Below are 15078 nucleotides of genomic sequence, written 5' to 3' on the forward strand. Positions count from 1 at the left end.
ATAACCATATTATGTTTGAATTACAAATGGGACCTAATAATTTAACAGTTTTTTGAATGTACAGCTGGTTCCTAATGATAAGACTCTTAAGCATATTTTGTAGAAAATTGAGAAGTCTATTTTGAAGGATAAATACTTATTATTTACGTACTGAAAAACAACAACTTGGAAGATTAAAGCATCGCGTCTTAGGTACCGAACTGCAGCAAAAAACAAGCTCTTACACCACAACAGAAGCAATCAATACTTATATTTACTTTAAACCATCAGCTACAAAATCAAGATTTTTAGGACAGGGTAATATTTACAGATGAGAAAATTATTCAATCTTCTAAAAAGGGCAAAATTAGGGTTATAGACCAGATAATAATAGATTTAATACTCTATTTGTTGGTAGATAGCTGGTAATTTTAGCGCCAATGTATGAGGATGGATTTCTTCTAGAGGAATGGGAATACTATGGCGTATTCATGACAGCTTTGCTGCGCAGACTTATCTTAATATTCTAGAAAACATCACGTTTCCCAATATAGAACAGTTGTATGCAGAAAATAATTTTATCCTCCTACAAGATAATTCTCCTGTTCACACTGCAAATATAATAAACCAGTGGCTCCAGAATAACAACCTTACCGTGGCCCAGCTACAGTCCAGATTTAAACCCAATTGAGAATGTGTGGGAGGTTATTATAAAACGGTTATATCAGCGTAATTGTATACCTCAAAATGCTGAAGAGCTGTGGCACGGTATACAACAGGTTTGGGAAGAGCTCTCTGAAGAAAACAATCTCATAGTTCCTTTCGCGCAGATGGACCGAAGACTACAATGCTGATGGAGATATTACAAAATATTAATTTTATTTTTACATACCTAAATTTAGTATAGTTTTGGTCTTCCAGACCCTCGCTTTCCATTTTTTATTTAAAAAAACTGTGGTTCTGCTTATGTTAAAATGTTTGCTACCTCTGATAGTGCCCAGTTATCTTTTAATTTAGTTACAATTCTTGCTTTAATATATTGTTGTTAAGTCGTTTGTTTTATTTCTTCATAATAATGAAAATAATAACTCTATTTTATGTAAAAACTATCATTTATATATACTCTTCTTTATAAAATGCAGGAATTCAAAATAATATCAAAATTTTTTGTTGTTTGTTTATTTTATTATTTGTCTGTCATACTAAATATAATATAATGTCAGACCAATCAAACATACTGCTCAAAATCAAATCTTACTCGTATCTATTAAATTACTCTAAGAGTCGTATCAGTTTTTTTAGGAACTAGCTGTAATATTAAAAAACCTAACGCAGTGTTTTTCACAATATACTACTTTAACTGTATAATAAAATTTTAACCAAACTGTAGACATAGATTTAATAACCCTTGATTGATGCGGTAATAAATAAAAACGTTACAAATCTGATATTTTAACAAATAGAACAAGAACGAAAGCAAGAACGTAGCAGTGAGTGTGTAACATTACATAATAAAGTAATTGACACCTGCTTTTCACACAGACAATAAATTACTGATTTTATTGGTGCAGCTTTATCAAAAGACGTATCCATCCCTAGACATTCAGTTTTTCAGCATGGTCAATAGTCCCCATACAGCTGGTACGCGTATCTAGAGAGGAAACAAATGTTCAAGGATATTCTTATTCAGATAAAATTTAACAATTTAACGTGGGTAAATTTATTTCCAGCGTAATTAATGAGTAGGCTGAGAGTATGACACTGAATCTAATAAATATTCCCTATCGATATCTCTTTATAATTACATGTATGAGTTTTGAAGTACCTGCAATCAGTAGCGTACATTTTTTCGAGTAGAGCTTTACCGTAAACCTGTCTTATTACAAAAAAAAGCATGTGCATTTAAATAAATTAAGGAGATATATCAAATTATATGAGTTATTGGTGACAATAATTTTAATACTTATCTGAGGTTTTACATAGTAGTCATTCATAATTCTAACGAGAGGTACCAATGAATATGATAGATAAATGCAAAAATGTTTTTTCAGCTTGTCTTGTACAAGTTACACTGACAAAATTGTTTTACAAGTTTCATTGGCAATAAAAAATTATTTTTACTGACCCTAAGAAATGAATTATTGACACAGAGTAGGCATGAGGTTGATAAGATTACAATTTTTGATGCACAACGGAGAAGATACGCCTATCTGAAAAACGAGGAGGCTAGTTACAAAGCGGGAAAAAACACGTTAAGATCATTTGTACTGTACGTTTTTTTAATGAGTTTGGTTGATTTTTCTACTTTTTCAAATTAAATAAATTAAATAAAGACTTAAATATATTCAAATTAATAATAAATCTTCCTACAGTTCTTTGAATTAAAGAGTAGCATGATGGTGCGTTGTTGATCATTTATAAAGATAAAGATTGCACAAAAAAACAAAAAAAAAAGATCCAATGTTGCATTAAAACGACGAGAAAAGACAGTTATAAATATTGTAAGACGTGAATATATCAAAAGAGCTTATACAGGTGGTCGAACATGATTGATTGAATATGCCGTCGTGTTCTAGATCAAATGAGGAGGTAAAAAATAAATAAAGATTCAAAACGAAAAAATCTTAGTGAAAATAGGTTTCAGGAGATGATGATTATGGACTGGCACCTTTCTACACAACAGAGTATGAAATTACTAGTAGGTATATAACATATAAGAATACGATTAAAAGCAATTAGCAATTTAAGATAGAAATGAACAAATAATCAAAGACAAAGTTGAACAGTATCATCATCATCAGTGGAGCTACATCCCTAGTTGAGTCTCAACCTTCCCCGGTCTATTTCGCCAGTCGTTTCTGTTCATCGCCAACCGTTGCCAGTTTGCTACGCCGATCTTCCTCGCGGCTTCGTACACACCATCCCTACCTCTCAGTCCTGGTCTACCTATATTCCTATTTCCTACGAGTGCCGCTAATAGGGTTCATCTGGGTGGGTAATTTGTATTTGATCTTAACATATGCCAGTCCATTTAAGCTCCGTTCTGTATCTTAATGGAATTTTTTGGCTAAAATCCCATAGCCCATATTTTGTGCGGCCGTCAAGTAATTGAAAACCATCTCTTTAAGTTCTCGTATGATGCAGGCGGGCAAATCCAAATTGCCAGCGTAAACCATAATTTGCTTTGAAATTAAAGATTGTTCCCCCCTTTGTGTAACTCAGCATCTCTTATAGTCTTTTCTAATGCTATCTTAAAGAGAAGACACGCCAGCGCATCTCCCTGCCGTAACTCCGCATATGTTTCAAAGACTTGTGACAGATCGCTTTGTATTTGCACTCTGTAGAAAACTTTACTCATAATTGTTTTTACAAGTCTTATTATTTTATGGGAATGTTGAGTTCATTTATAGCTTCATATAATTTACATCTTAGGACGCTATCGTACGCTGAAAAGTCTACAAAAAGATGAACCGTATCAAAGTTAAATTCATTGGTTTTTTTCCAAGATTTGACGTAGCACAAAAATCTGGTTAATTGTTGATCTGCCTAGCCTAAAACCACTTTTTGATAGTCACCAAGGAGTTCTCCCACGTATCTACTTAAACGGCTGTACAGGTTCTTAAAGAATATTTTGTACATTGTGTTTATTGTGTTCAGAAGAGTTAAAATCCCTATAATTTTTAAATTCCAACAAATCTCCATTTTTGTGCAGTGGATATATGAACCTAGTGCACCATTTCTCTGGTATTTATTCTTCTTCCAGACTTTGACCATTATGCTGTGAATTTGGTGCATAATGCTGTTACCTCCATGTTTGATGAGTTCTGCAGGGATAAAGTCTATTCCAGAGGCCTTGTTATTTTTGGGGCGTGTCATTGCGGGTTACAAGTAGCTCTTTGCAGTGCTCAAGTCATCTGCTTTGTACTGCGTCACTGGTACTAACTCTACCTGCTACTACTGTACTATAACTTAAACAGAATACCTGCCCATAAAAAGGTGAAGTGTATAGGGAATATATGAATCTATACAGTGTTAAATTGAATTTTAGAAAATGATTGTTATAGCATAAACAAGAAAAAGCAAAGCTTGAGATGAACATCGTTGACAGAAACAAGTCTGCTTCAATACATATGTTTTACAACAAATGATAGAAACAAATCTTTTGAAAAATAAATATATAAAACTAAAAACAAAGTTAAATATTTTTTTGTGTTTTTCCAGTGTACATTTCGTACTTTGTAATCAAGTTCAATAAAAGTGGTATTACTAGTAATAATTTTTATAAAGCTATGTTTTAAATAAGCCAAAACTTACCGTCCATCGAAACGTAAAGGGCAACACCAACTTTCCTCTATCTGGATCAGCTAAGGTGAAGGAATCCCTGCCTATGACGTGGCTAGAGGTATTTCCGAAGGAGCATAGTCCATTGCTGGTCACGTTGCTCTGGTATTCTTTTAAGCACAGTCTAAAGAATGTTTGACACGGAACAGAACACCGATTTGTGACGGGCGACCGGACACCGCCCCCACAACATTCGCCGTTGGATAGTTCGCTACGCGGGTTCGACATTTCCAGGACTTGGAGTTCGAAAATTCCGGAGCCATGCGTACACTGAAACAACAAAAAAATATAAGCAGTTATTACAAAAAATAATAAAATTCTTTCAAATTGATAGCATTTGACAACATATAATTGATATATTTTTAAATAATATTCGGTCTCATTTAGCTTATGTAAGACAAAAAAAGTAGATCAGATGTGTTTAAAAGTGATGAAGAATTATCGCAATGGACGTGTACGAACTCATCACTTTATAGCCTCTTATAACATTATTAGACCGCCGGATATATAGCAAACTGATCACCGGCATTCTTTGGAGACCCGTAAACTCATCACCACATATAGTTAAATTCATCACTATAATTTTTGTTCCAGAGCGCCGCGTTTTAATGCGGAAGATTGCTTTAAAATTGAACTGTTGCAAAGAAACAACAACAAAAATTGCGAAACTCAAATGGAGCTTTGCAAACCACACTCCTAGACAAAAAGATCAATGTTGCCACAATACAACATTGGTGACCTTACAAAGATAGATGACCAAAAGGAAGATCACAGATGAGATTGGTACAAATTGGTAGTATGTTGCTCAGGATAGAGATGTATGGAAGAAGTTGGGAGAGGTCTATGTTAAAATATGGACGACAGAAGGCTAAGAAGAGTGATATGAGAATATATATGAACGAAGGAGAGAGTTTCAACATATCTCGTGGGGTTTGTGTTGTCTTGGGACCAGTATGACGGTATCATCATTGGCATAGCCCACGAGTTCTGCTCGTGAATTAAGCCGAAGCTGTGGAGATCGTGGTCATTGGTAAAATGGAGAGCAAATTGAAAATAAAGGTGGATAGATAGACTGAACAAATTACGATCTAGATAAATGAAAAAAGATTTGATTTGACACCACAAAAAACACAAGCAGATCTACTATTAAGGTAGAGACAATTGTGAGAGATAGATATCAGCGTGAAAGGAGTGCATGTTAGTACGATATCCTCCGCTAAATTTGTAGCAAAAACTTGGAATAGCTGCCCACAATTAGACTTATGTAAAGGAAGGCACTTCTCAGGGTTTGTAATAATTCAGGCTGCTGTACTATCACTGGATCTGAGAAACGCGGTAATGATTCGAGACGGAAGGGTGCTGAGGGATACCTGAAACGTGAATGCTAGGAATGGATGAATGGCCAAGTAAATGGAAGTAAGAGATGGAAAGACTGAATGGGCTCGTTGTCTTATCACTAACCTTTTTTAGGGGTTAGGATATCTTTTGAAGCCTGAGATAAAAAAAAAAGACTGACATAGAACTAAAGAAACCAAAGAAATAATAAGATATTTATTATAATTTTATGATAAGGACAACAATTATTTCACGCGTGAATATAATTTATGAAAAATAAAAAAGTTATGCTAAAACATTAAGATTAGTAAGCAGTTTACTATAAAATTCATAGTTTAGACACAAACTACCATGTAAGAGCTATTATTAGAAACTTTTCGTCTTTTTGTTCAACATAAACACTTTCAATACAAAGCATTCAACTATAGGAAGTAATAACACGACAAAAGTGATCCGGTAAACCATTATTTTGGTCGCGCCTATTGTCAGCAGCCTCAACATAAAATTAAATAAATTGAATCACGTAAAGTAACTCAGTTATGGTTATTATGATTCGAAAACTTTTTCTATTATATTAATTCATTGGAGATGATTCAGTGGAAAAATGGTCTACTTGTATTGTGTACCATCAGCGTTATTTATATACAGAGGTGTATTGAGTATCAGCTTTGTTACTTATATTACTTAATGTCGTTAGAATTTCTAAGAACTTTAGTTTTAATACTGGAGTAAAAAATAAATAACTTAATTACTCGGAAAACTAAATTCCGAAGATATCTGCGCTCCCTTCAGCTGGTAAAGAAATTTACAACTACCTCATTTGAAAAGCAAGACACGTTAGTTGTCGACAATAGTTTTAAAATACTTTTATCCAGATTTCGTATATTTCATACTCAAATCAATTTGGAACCGCGAAACATAATTAAGATGGTGAAAGCAACGTGTGCATTGCATGATTTTTTAATTAAACAAGATCCAACCTTTTATGCTCCTCCAAACACTATATATCATGAAAGTAATGATGAGATTGCTACTACTACTGCAGGTTTGGATACCTTAGAATAGAATATGATCGCATTGTAACGTCTGCTGCTGAACAGCTTAGAAATGAGTTCAATATGTCTTCATTAATAAAGAAAAAGTTCCATGGCAAGAAAATCGAATGCTTAAAAACAAAAAATAGATAAAAGAAGCTTTATTCAAGTCTAGATAGACAAATTATAGGTAAGATAGAATAGGATGTATATAAGATTAAATTATATGAAGAATTCCTTTATTTATACCGCAAAAAAACAAGATATTTCCATCAATTAAAAAAAAGATTTTGGAAACGACTGCTGCAACGACTTTGGAAACGCAGTTTGTCCGCGCCACCTACAAAAGAAATCTGAACTACTAACTGACATTTTAACCTACTGAGTCTTAATCAATAATATTTTGTTCTTAAAACGATACAACTGATTTATTGCTAACTCATTCTATAAATTGATGATTACTCCTAACTTAGGTACTCGGACATTTTACTATTTCATCAGTAATTAATTTTTTTGCAAAATTGCCAAAAATATTGGTAACTGTAATTTTAACATAACATTTATTAAGCAAAATAGCTGTACGTTACTAATTTTGGCTGCGAATATGGTGATTCCTAAAAATATTGGAGGAAGATACAATAAAATAAGGAGGAAGTCAGAAAAAATTGAGTGGAGTGACTGTAGATGGCAATTTTGGATCACCGGTCACCGGTCTTTAAATAAACATTTTATTTTATTATTGAGGTTAGTCGTAGAATTTGTGACAAAAGTAAAGTTTCATTACGATTTCATCAGATACCTGAAAAAAGAAAAGGCAAAGATAAAATCAAGTGCAGACACATTTGTCTATGTTAAATCAGTTTGTTCTTGATGTATAAGCTGTCTTAGTTTCTCCAGATAATTGTCGGTGTTTATTTTTGATCACTGTATCTATATTATTAAGAAGTACAATTTGTAGAAATGTAATTTAAATCAGAATATGCAAAAAAGGACATGCTCTTCATTATAGTACCTCGCTAATTACATATACATGAATCCTGTCCTGCATAACCTATCCGTAAGTTTAGTACTGGTTAAAAAGTAATAGCTGAACAATGCCCATAAACCATTAGGAGTTTTTTAAGATTAAATGGTTTTAACTTGGTATCGTTTTTGCTGGACTTCGATTTGTGGTTGTGCTCAATGTGCCGCGGTAAGAAGAAGAGGTCTAAAAGGAAACTACTTCACGACCCATTATTCATTACGAAATTCATTGTTAAGAGATAATGGAGTCTATTAAAAGTAAGCCAGGAGGAATGTCAGGGTTTTTTAAATTGAAAATTGTTTTTTAAACCGTGGAACGTGTTTTTAAAGTAGAACTTTGAGTTTTTATTCGCTGGTAGGATTATTACAAAAACGTTTTTTCACATACACATTCACTCACACACATATAATATTCTTGAATAGGGTTTTAGTGACTATGTTAGTATTAGTACATATATATTTTGAATTTGTAGTCATCGATTGACCTTTAAGTAAAACTCTTTAAGGTTTGCTGAGCTTTCGAGTTTAGGATGTTACTATAAAATTAATAGAATAACTTGAATAAGACATTTTATTTAATTTGTTTTTCTTTTTCCTTCATTCCAAACTTATCACTATGGTTTCCATCTTTCTTCCATTTTTTCTATATACATTTTAGGTTAGTTTCACAAAGGATAGAAGAAGAGAACTCATACCAGCTAATAGTAAACAAAACAGTACCTTTGACTTTGTCTTTGATCATTTTTTGTCCTTCCAAGAAGTTATCATGAATTTATCTTTTGCCATTTCTATAAGAATATTTAATATTCATTCTGTTTTGGCCTACTTTGTCCATTTCCTTGTGCCAATGTCCAGGACCAGATCCAGAATGGTTTCCTTCCTTCCCTCGTTCGTCGTCAATTGTTCCACGATTATAATTTCCCTTCTATAACGTCTATTGTAAAATTGTGTGAGTTAATAATATCTATGATATTTTGATTTATTACTCGCAGAAGCTTTTTTGACATCTGCTAGTGACTAAAACCTTAGACATCAAGAGGTTGAGATTAATTTTTACTAATTTTGCCCAATGCCCAATGCCCACCACTTCAGTCTTGGGCAGACCAAGACTGAAATATAAGGATGGGGTAAAGGAGGAAGCAAAGAAGATTTAGCGCGGCAAATTTACAATGCTTTTGCTAACAATTACTAGCAAAACAGACTTATATCTTTTCTGTGTTTAAATCTTCTTTGTCTATTTTTCGTTTAATATAACTCTACTTTTGCTATGAGTTATTTTATTCCAACGACACGGTGCCACTAACACTCCACCCGTCTAAATACCTGTACATACTCTCAAAGTCTTACTGATTGATAAAGTTTAATGTGGGGTGTTTGTTAGTAATCATCTACTTCATCTTGTTTATATTAAGATTTAAACCGTATTCGTGGCTGGCCTTCAAGATACTCGTGGTTAGAAGAAGCAATCATTACTAAAAGTACTCCATCAAAATGAATTGATCAAAAGGAATATATTATACAATTTCTGAATTTTGTTTAATTAAAAATGTTGTTGTTTGTTCACCTACTTTTAGAAGTGTATTAACGATATGTAGATAGAATATTCTAGTACCTTAAGAGATTAGCTAATCATTTTCGACATCGAGTTCATGCCGACCGGCCTTCTTCGATGTACTCGGTAATTCATTGAAACCGTCAGTTGACATGAAGAATGTAGATATTAATTCATTGGGAGTAAGACAATGGATTCATGAGATGCGACGTGTAGATAAAGAAGAAATCTTCCTTATTCTATTTCCATGGAATGTTTTCAAGAGTATGTGACAGGGTGACTCCATCAAATTCTTACATCAAGCTGTACCACAGTAATGCAACCAAAATTGATTTAAATGCATAAACGAAAATTTAGGATAAAATTTTAATAAACATGAAGTAAGTAATAAACTATTTAACGCTTGAAGGAGAATAGAAAACTTACGACACATACTTAATTAGCCTAACCAAGAAAACGAAAATTGAGAAATTACAAATGAAGAAAAGACTAAATATTAAATCGGAGGATCTGAAAAGCAGTGAAATGGAGGTAAGATAATATGTTTTACCTCAAGGAGCAACATTTAAATGATAATTCGCTAAGTGACAAAATAATAAAAGATGGAAATAAAGATACAAAAACATCATGGTCCGATATTGACTCAAATTGCTTAGGATAGAGAACAAAAGAAATATGAGGATGTATAGATTTAAAGATAAATGTTTGGATGCATATATTTAGATTTTTAAGATTTTTCTTGGATTTTAATGTTAGAGTTCTTCTGTAATTTTATTAAATATTTTTAATTATTGTAGTTCTTTTTCTATATTATTATATTAATGACTTCTCATCAATATTTTTATGTAACATTACATTATGTCCATGACCTTTCTTTACTATTAAATTTAATGATTATCGTAATATTCCTATATTTATGATTAAATGAGTCCAGTTGTATACTGTTTAATTTATATATTGAGGCAGCCCTTCAAAATTGAAAAAATCGATGCCAGGGAATGGGAATCCCCATAGGAAATGACGTACACAATGAACTTTGCGGACGACCAAGTCGTCCTAGCTGAAGATCTTTATGATCTAGAATTTATGATAAAGTGTCTATACAGAGAATATGTAAAATGGGGGTTACAAGTCAGCATGAAGAAAACAGAATATTTTAAGTGGAAAAATTTAAATATTTAGGTGCACTCATTGATAAAAGGTAAAATTGTAGAATGTCTGAACTCCTTATGGTGTGATCGTAACATTTCCAAAAGGAACAAAAAAAGAATAGGGCAAACCATGGTTGAATCAGTTCTTTGCTATGGCTCTGAAGTATGGACAATTAATGCAGACCTGAAGTGAAGATTGTTGGCAGTTGAAATGGATTATTTTAGAAGAAGTGCTAAAGCATCAAGGCTGGAAAGGAAGGCCAACGAATGTATAAGAAATGACATGAATGCTTCAGAAACGGTCATTGACAGAATAGAAAGAAGAAGTTTAAAATGGTTTGGACACGTATTGAGAATGCCTGACGAAGGTTGGCCCCAAAAACTCCACAGATAGAAGCCCCCTGAAAGAAGAAAAAGAGGTAGACCTCGACGCTCATGAAATGAAGGAATTAGAAGAGCGATGGAATCGAGAGGTTTATAGGAGGAGCATCCCTTGTACCGGGAGAATTGGTGGAGGAGAACGGGAATACGGCGACAGCCGTCTTCAAAATGTATTGTATTTACAAGTTGGATCCTGTAATATATATATATATATATATATATATATATATATATATATATATATATATATATATATATATATATATATATAACCTAGTCGTCTTATATTTAAAATATTGCTCCGGGTTTTATATTTATTATTATTGGTTCCTTAAAATACACCACCAACAAAAGGCTTACATAAAATTTTAGCATTGATTTGATAACTCTTAAGGATGATAACAAGAAATATATCTAAATATTTTTGCAGCTTCCAGTCTTTGGAATCACTTGGAAACGCAGAACTATGTTCAGATAAAAAAGAAATTATGTGCGTGGAAAATCTTACTGGCTCAATGTATATGCCTTGTATGTATGCCTTCAATAGTCCTATTCAGCCTACTGATGAAGGAAAAAGTGAATCATGGTTTTAACCATAGTCGCAGACAAGTGAAGAAATATTTTCCTAAATAGTCCTTATAATAATAAACTACTTAATCCATGAGTTCGTTCTTTATCTGACACATTTCCTGAATCTTACGCAGAATTACCAGAATTACTCAGATTTCAATTCCTTTTATATTACTTTTTTGGGTTTCACTACAAAGGGGAATTAATAGACCTACAAACACAGCTGTTTGGAAAGTAAATATAACACGAACTTTGGAAAGAATGAAACAGTAGTATGCTAGAATATCATACAACAGGAAAGGCCAAAGTCGCAATGACTTTCACAGCGCCACATAAATTAATTAATTAATAGCACATAATTATAAATAATGGTAAAAAAGAGATATACGCTTATATAATACAGTATTATATATAAACGTAAAATGTTCTTTTAAAAGTTCAAATGACGACACAATAAAAATAGATAGTTTTTAGATAGTTTTAAATAGATAGAACAAGATAAATTCAATGCATGATGCGTAACAAAATGCATATAGCAGTAAACGGTGCTCGATATAGCAGGAAATTTAATTTTGGCAACAAATAGTGTAGGTTGAACGTTACCCTAATGAAATGATAGCACCCGCTATCGAAAACGGCGTCTCCTTTGACATACAGCAACCACAAAGTATGGCGAGGTAGCATTCACTACCCATCTCAACTTTGTTCACAACAATGTATGCATGAACATTTTATTGATTGCAACATTGTATTTACAACCGTTTAATTATTCGATAGTGTCTGGGTTTTTGTAAGCGAAATCTTGGTTAACTATACCAGTGGGAATGAAAACTAGCAGAAAGTCTGTTAATATTTTAACAATGTTTATTAAAGTTGCGAAACTGCAACGAGTATGGAAATATAAAAATTTTTACGTGAAAAAACTAGCAATAAACATTGTTTAAAATTAAAACATTATCCATATCTTATAAACTTTGCCCATTACACAAATATATAGATTTTAGGATGATCTTTGAATAACCTATTAGCTATTGTAAACGAAACTTTGGAAGAGGTTCAAATTTGGTTCATTAGGAACAAACTGAAAGTACATTCAGATTTTTGTTCTAAAATTAAATAAATTCTAAACATTTTAAAGAACTCTTATTTGGCAGATCTTGGTAGCGCCTCCCTGTACTAGTACTTGATATGTATGACTGAGACGAAGTTGTTCAGGAAATACTAAAAAAGACAGTTAGGCAACTCGGAGATATGAGAAGACAGAAATCCAATTGCTGGTATCTTGCAAAAAACGAAGATATATAGAGATGAACCCACTAATAGGATGAGTACTTTATGTATTTATTTCCTGGTGGTGATTATGCCGATTTATCATCATTTAGACCTGCTATATTAAGCACTTGAAGTAATCTGCCTATGGAATTTTTTATAAGACAATAAATTATTTGTTATATTTACAGCCGTTTTCCAAAAAATCGCGTAAATTGTTTTCGGAAAAATTATACTCGATGGCAGAGAAATATTACAGTGTAAAATCTCTAAGAACAGAACGATCATTAACTTTTTTTATTGCAAATATGATAAAAAAAACTCAATCACTGTGTTGAAGTACGTCTGCAGTTCTAAAGAGATAAAGGAAATGGCAAATAATGTGCAGCAATGGAAAAACTTTATTAACTACCTACATACTTGTATATAAATGCATCATATATTATTATCAATTTTATTAATAAAATTATCAATAAAAAGTTATTCTTCGTAAAAAGTTTTGCCTAGCCTAAAACCGAGTTAGCAACCATAAGATATGAATTTTTTTTAAGTATCTGAGGTGTGTCAAAAATAGGAACTTTGCTCAAGAGTTTTTACCTTGCAAGTACCTTAATTTTTTTAAATGTTTTAAATATTTTCATTTTATTAAAGAGAAGAAGCAATTTTTTTTATAGTTGGTAATTCCTTTTTAAAATAAAATTCATGTACTACACTACGAATGGCGTGTTTGGTTGTATCATCAAATTTTACTTGTTTCCTTTCACTTGTCTCAACCTTCAAAATATTAGTATTGTTTGTTTCATTGCCTATTTGAATTACTCTGTACACACTAGCTTTGGAAACTTTTGTCAAAATACTACATAATGTAACTACATCGCTTACATTCATAATTTGTTCTCGGGCTCGAAGTCCTTCAAATACATTTCCGATCATAGTTTTTTCTTCGGGTGTTAAACCGTGACATTTCTTTTTGATATACGACAGTTTACTATTACTACTGTCAGTCATATTTATAAATTGAATTAAACTACATTACTCACAATTTACAAAAAGTAAACGTAAAAGCACCTTCCACTACTAATACTACAAACAATACTGTTCTCTACTTTATAAAACCCCTGTCAGTGCGCTTATGAAACTAACTTACAGATAACACGCAATAAAAGAACTACCCGAACAATGGTGTTATTGCTAGTTACATCGCCTTAATCTGCGACGACATTGTTGATCTCGGACATTATCTTCCGTTAACGAAAGATGTAAAGTACAACATTGTAGATAACTTTAAGTTGAATCATACACGCTGACAACGTTGCATTTCTCTTAGAACCCAAATATTTTCAAAACATTTAAAAAAATAGACCAGTCAAATTATTGAAATGTATTTTATATAAGATGAGATGTCTTCTAACTGAACGTATAGTCTTTGAACAGTCAGAAGAAGAAGGATGTTATCAATTTTTAAGAGATTAAACATATTCTGCAATGATCCATTAATTTGTTTATTAAATAATAATTAAATTTGCTCCTTTTGTCGATATTCCAACAACAAAAATATTTTTTTCTAAAGGGTAAACGGCCAATTTTACTGGCCTATAAAAACCATTAAATCATGAGTCCCCTGCTACAAGTGTGGTGCTTTACTGTAGAAGAAGAGCGGTAAGGGTTATGATCAGGTTAATCATGGACAGATGCTGTGTTCATAGTAAGAAAAATAAACAAATTCCTTATAATGTAACAAACCTGCATTTGTGTGCCTTCTCGATTTAACTAGGTAAAACATTTGACCGAATCCAAATTAGTTTATCCAAGTAATGGCTAATTAATGGATAATTTTATTATGTATTTATTATGACAGATACATACAAGTGGATATCAGTAAGATAGTGGTAATATAGTAACATCACCAAAGTAATTGCAAAGTTAGAGAGGACAATTATTGAACCAATTGCATATGAAACAGGCATAAGACAATGGAACTCCTACTTCGTTTGATAATGGATGAAATTATAGTTGAAACCAAAAAAAGATATAGAATGGTAACAAATGCATTAAAAATTGATAAAGAATAAATAGTTTATCTACGAGCTAAAGCTAAACCAATAGAATTATTAATATACATCAAAGCAAAAAAACTAAACCGAATGAAGCGTGCTTAATTTTGTGTAGACGGAAGCAGCCATCTATAAAATGAAAGAGACTTTACAAACAATAAAACACTATGGCATTTGCTATAAAAATATTTCAAAGGGAACCGCTACTTGTAATCAGCTACTTGTACATTTTACACTCATATATACGGAGCCCATTGTTAGAATTTGTTTTTTAAATAAAGGTGTTATTATCAAAGACTATATTATTATAGAGACTATAAAACCTAACATCCAAAAACAAGTATGGATAACCATTATTATTATAACGGGCGAAAGAAAACAAAAGCCCA

General features: G+C 32.2%; 1 protein-coding gene across 1 annotated transcript in view; it reads right to left on the reverse strand.

Annotated features, from left to right (window-relative positions):
- The window catches only part of Ser (protein serrate), a 508706-nt gene that overhangs the window by 453640 nt on the left and 39988 nt on the right, over positions 1 to 15078 (reverse strand). The window contains exon 2 of the mRNA XM_072520565.1: positions 4294 to 4590. Within this exon, the coding sequence (XP_072376666.1) occupies positions 4294 to 4590 (297 nt within the window). The remainder of the gene's footprint in view (positions 1 to 4293; positions 4591 to 15078) is intronic.

This window comes from Diabrotica undecimpunctata, chromosome 1 (assembly GCF_040954645.1).
Source record: "Diabrotica undecimpunctata isolate CICGRU chromosome 1, icDiaUnde3, whole genome shotgun sequence".
Classification (NCBI taxonomy): Eukaryota; Metazoa; Arthropoda; class Insecta; order Coleoptera; family Chrysomelidae; genus Diabrotica; species Diabrotica undecimpunctata.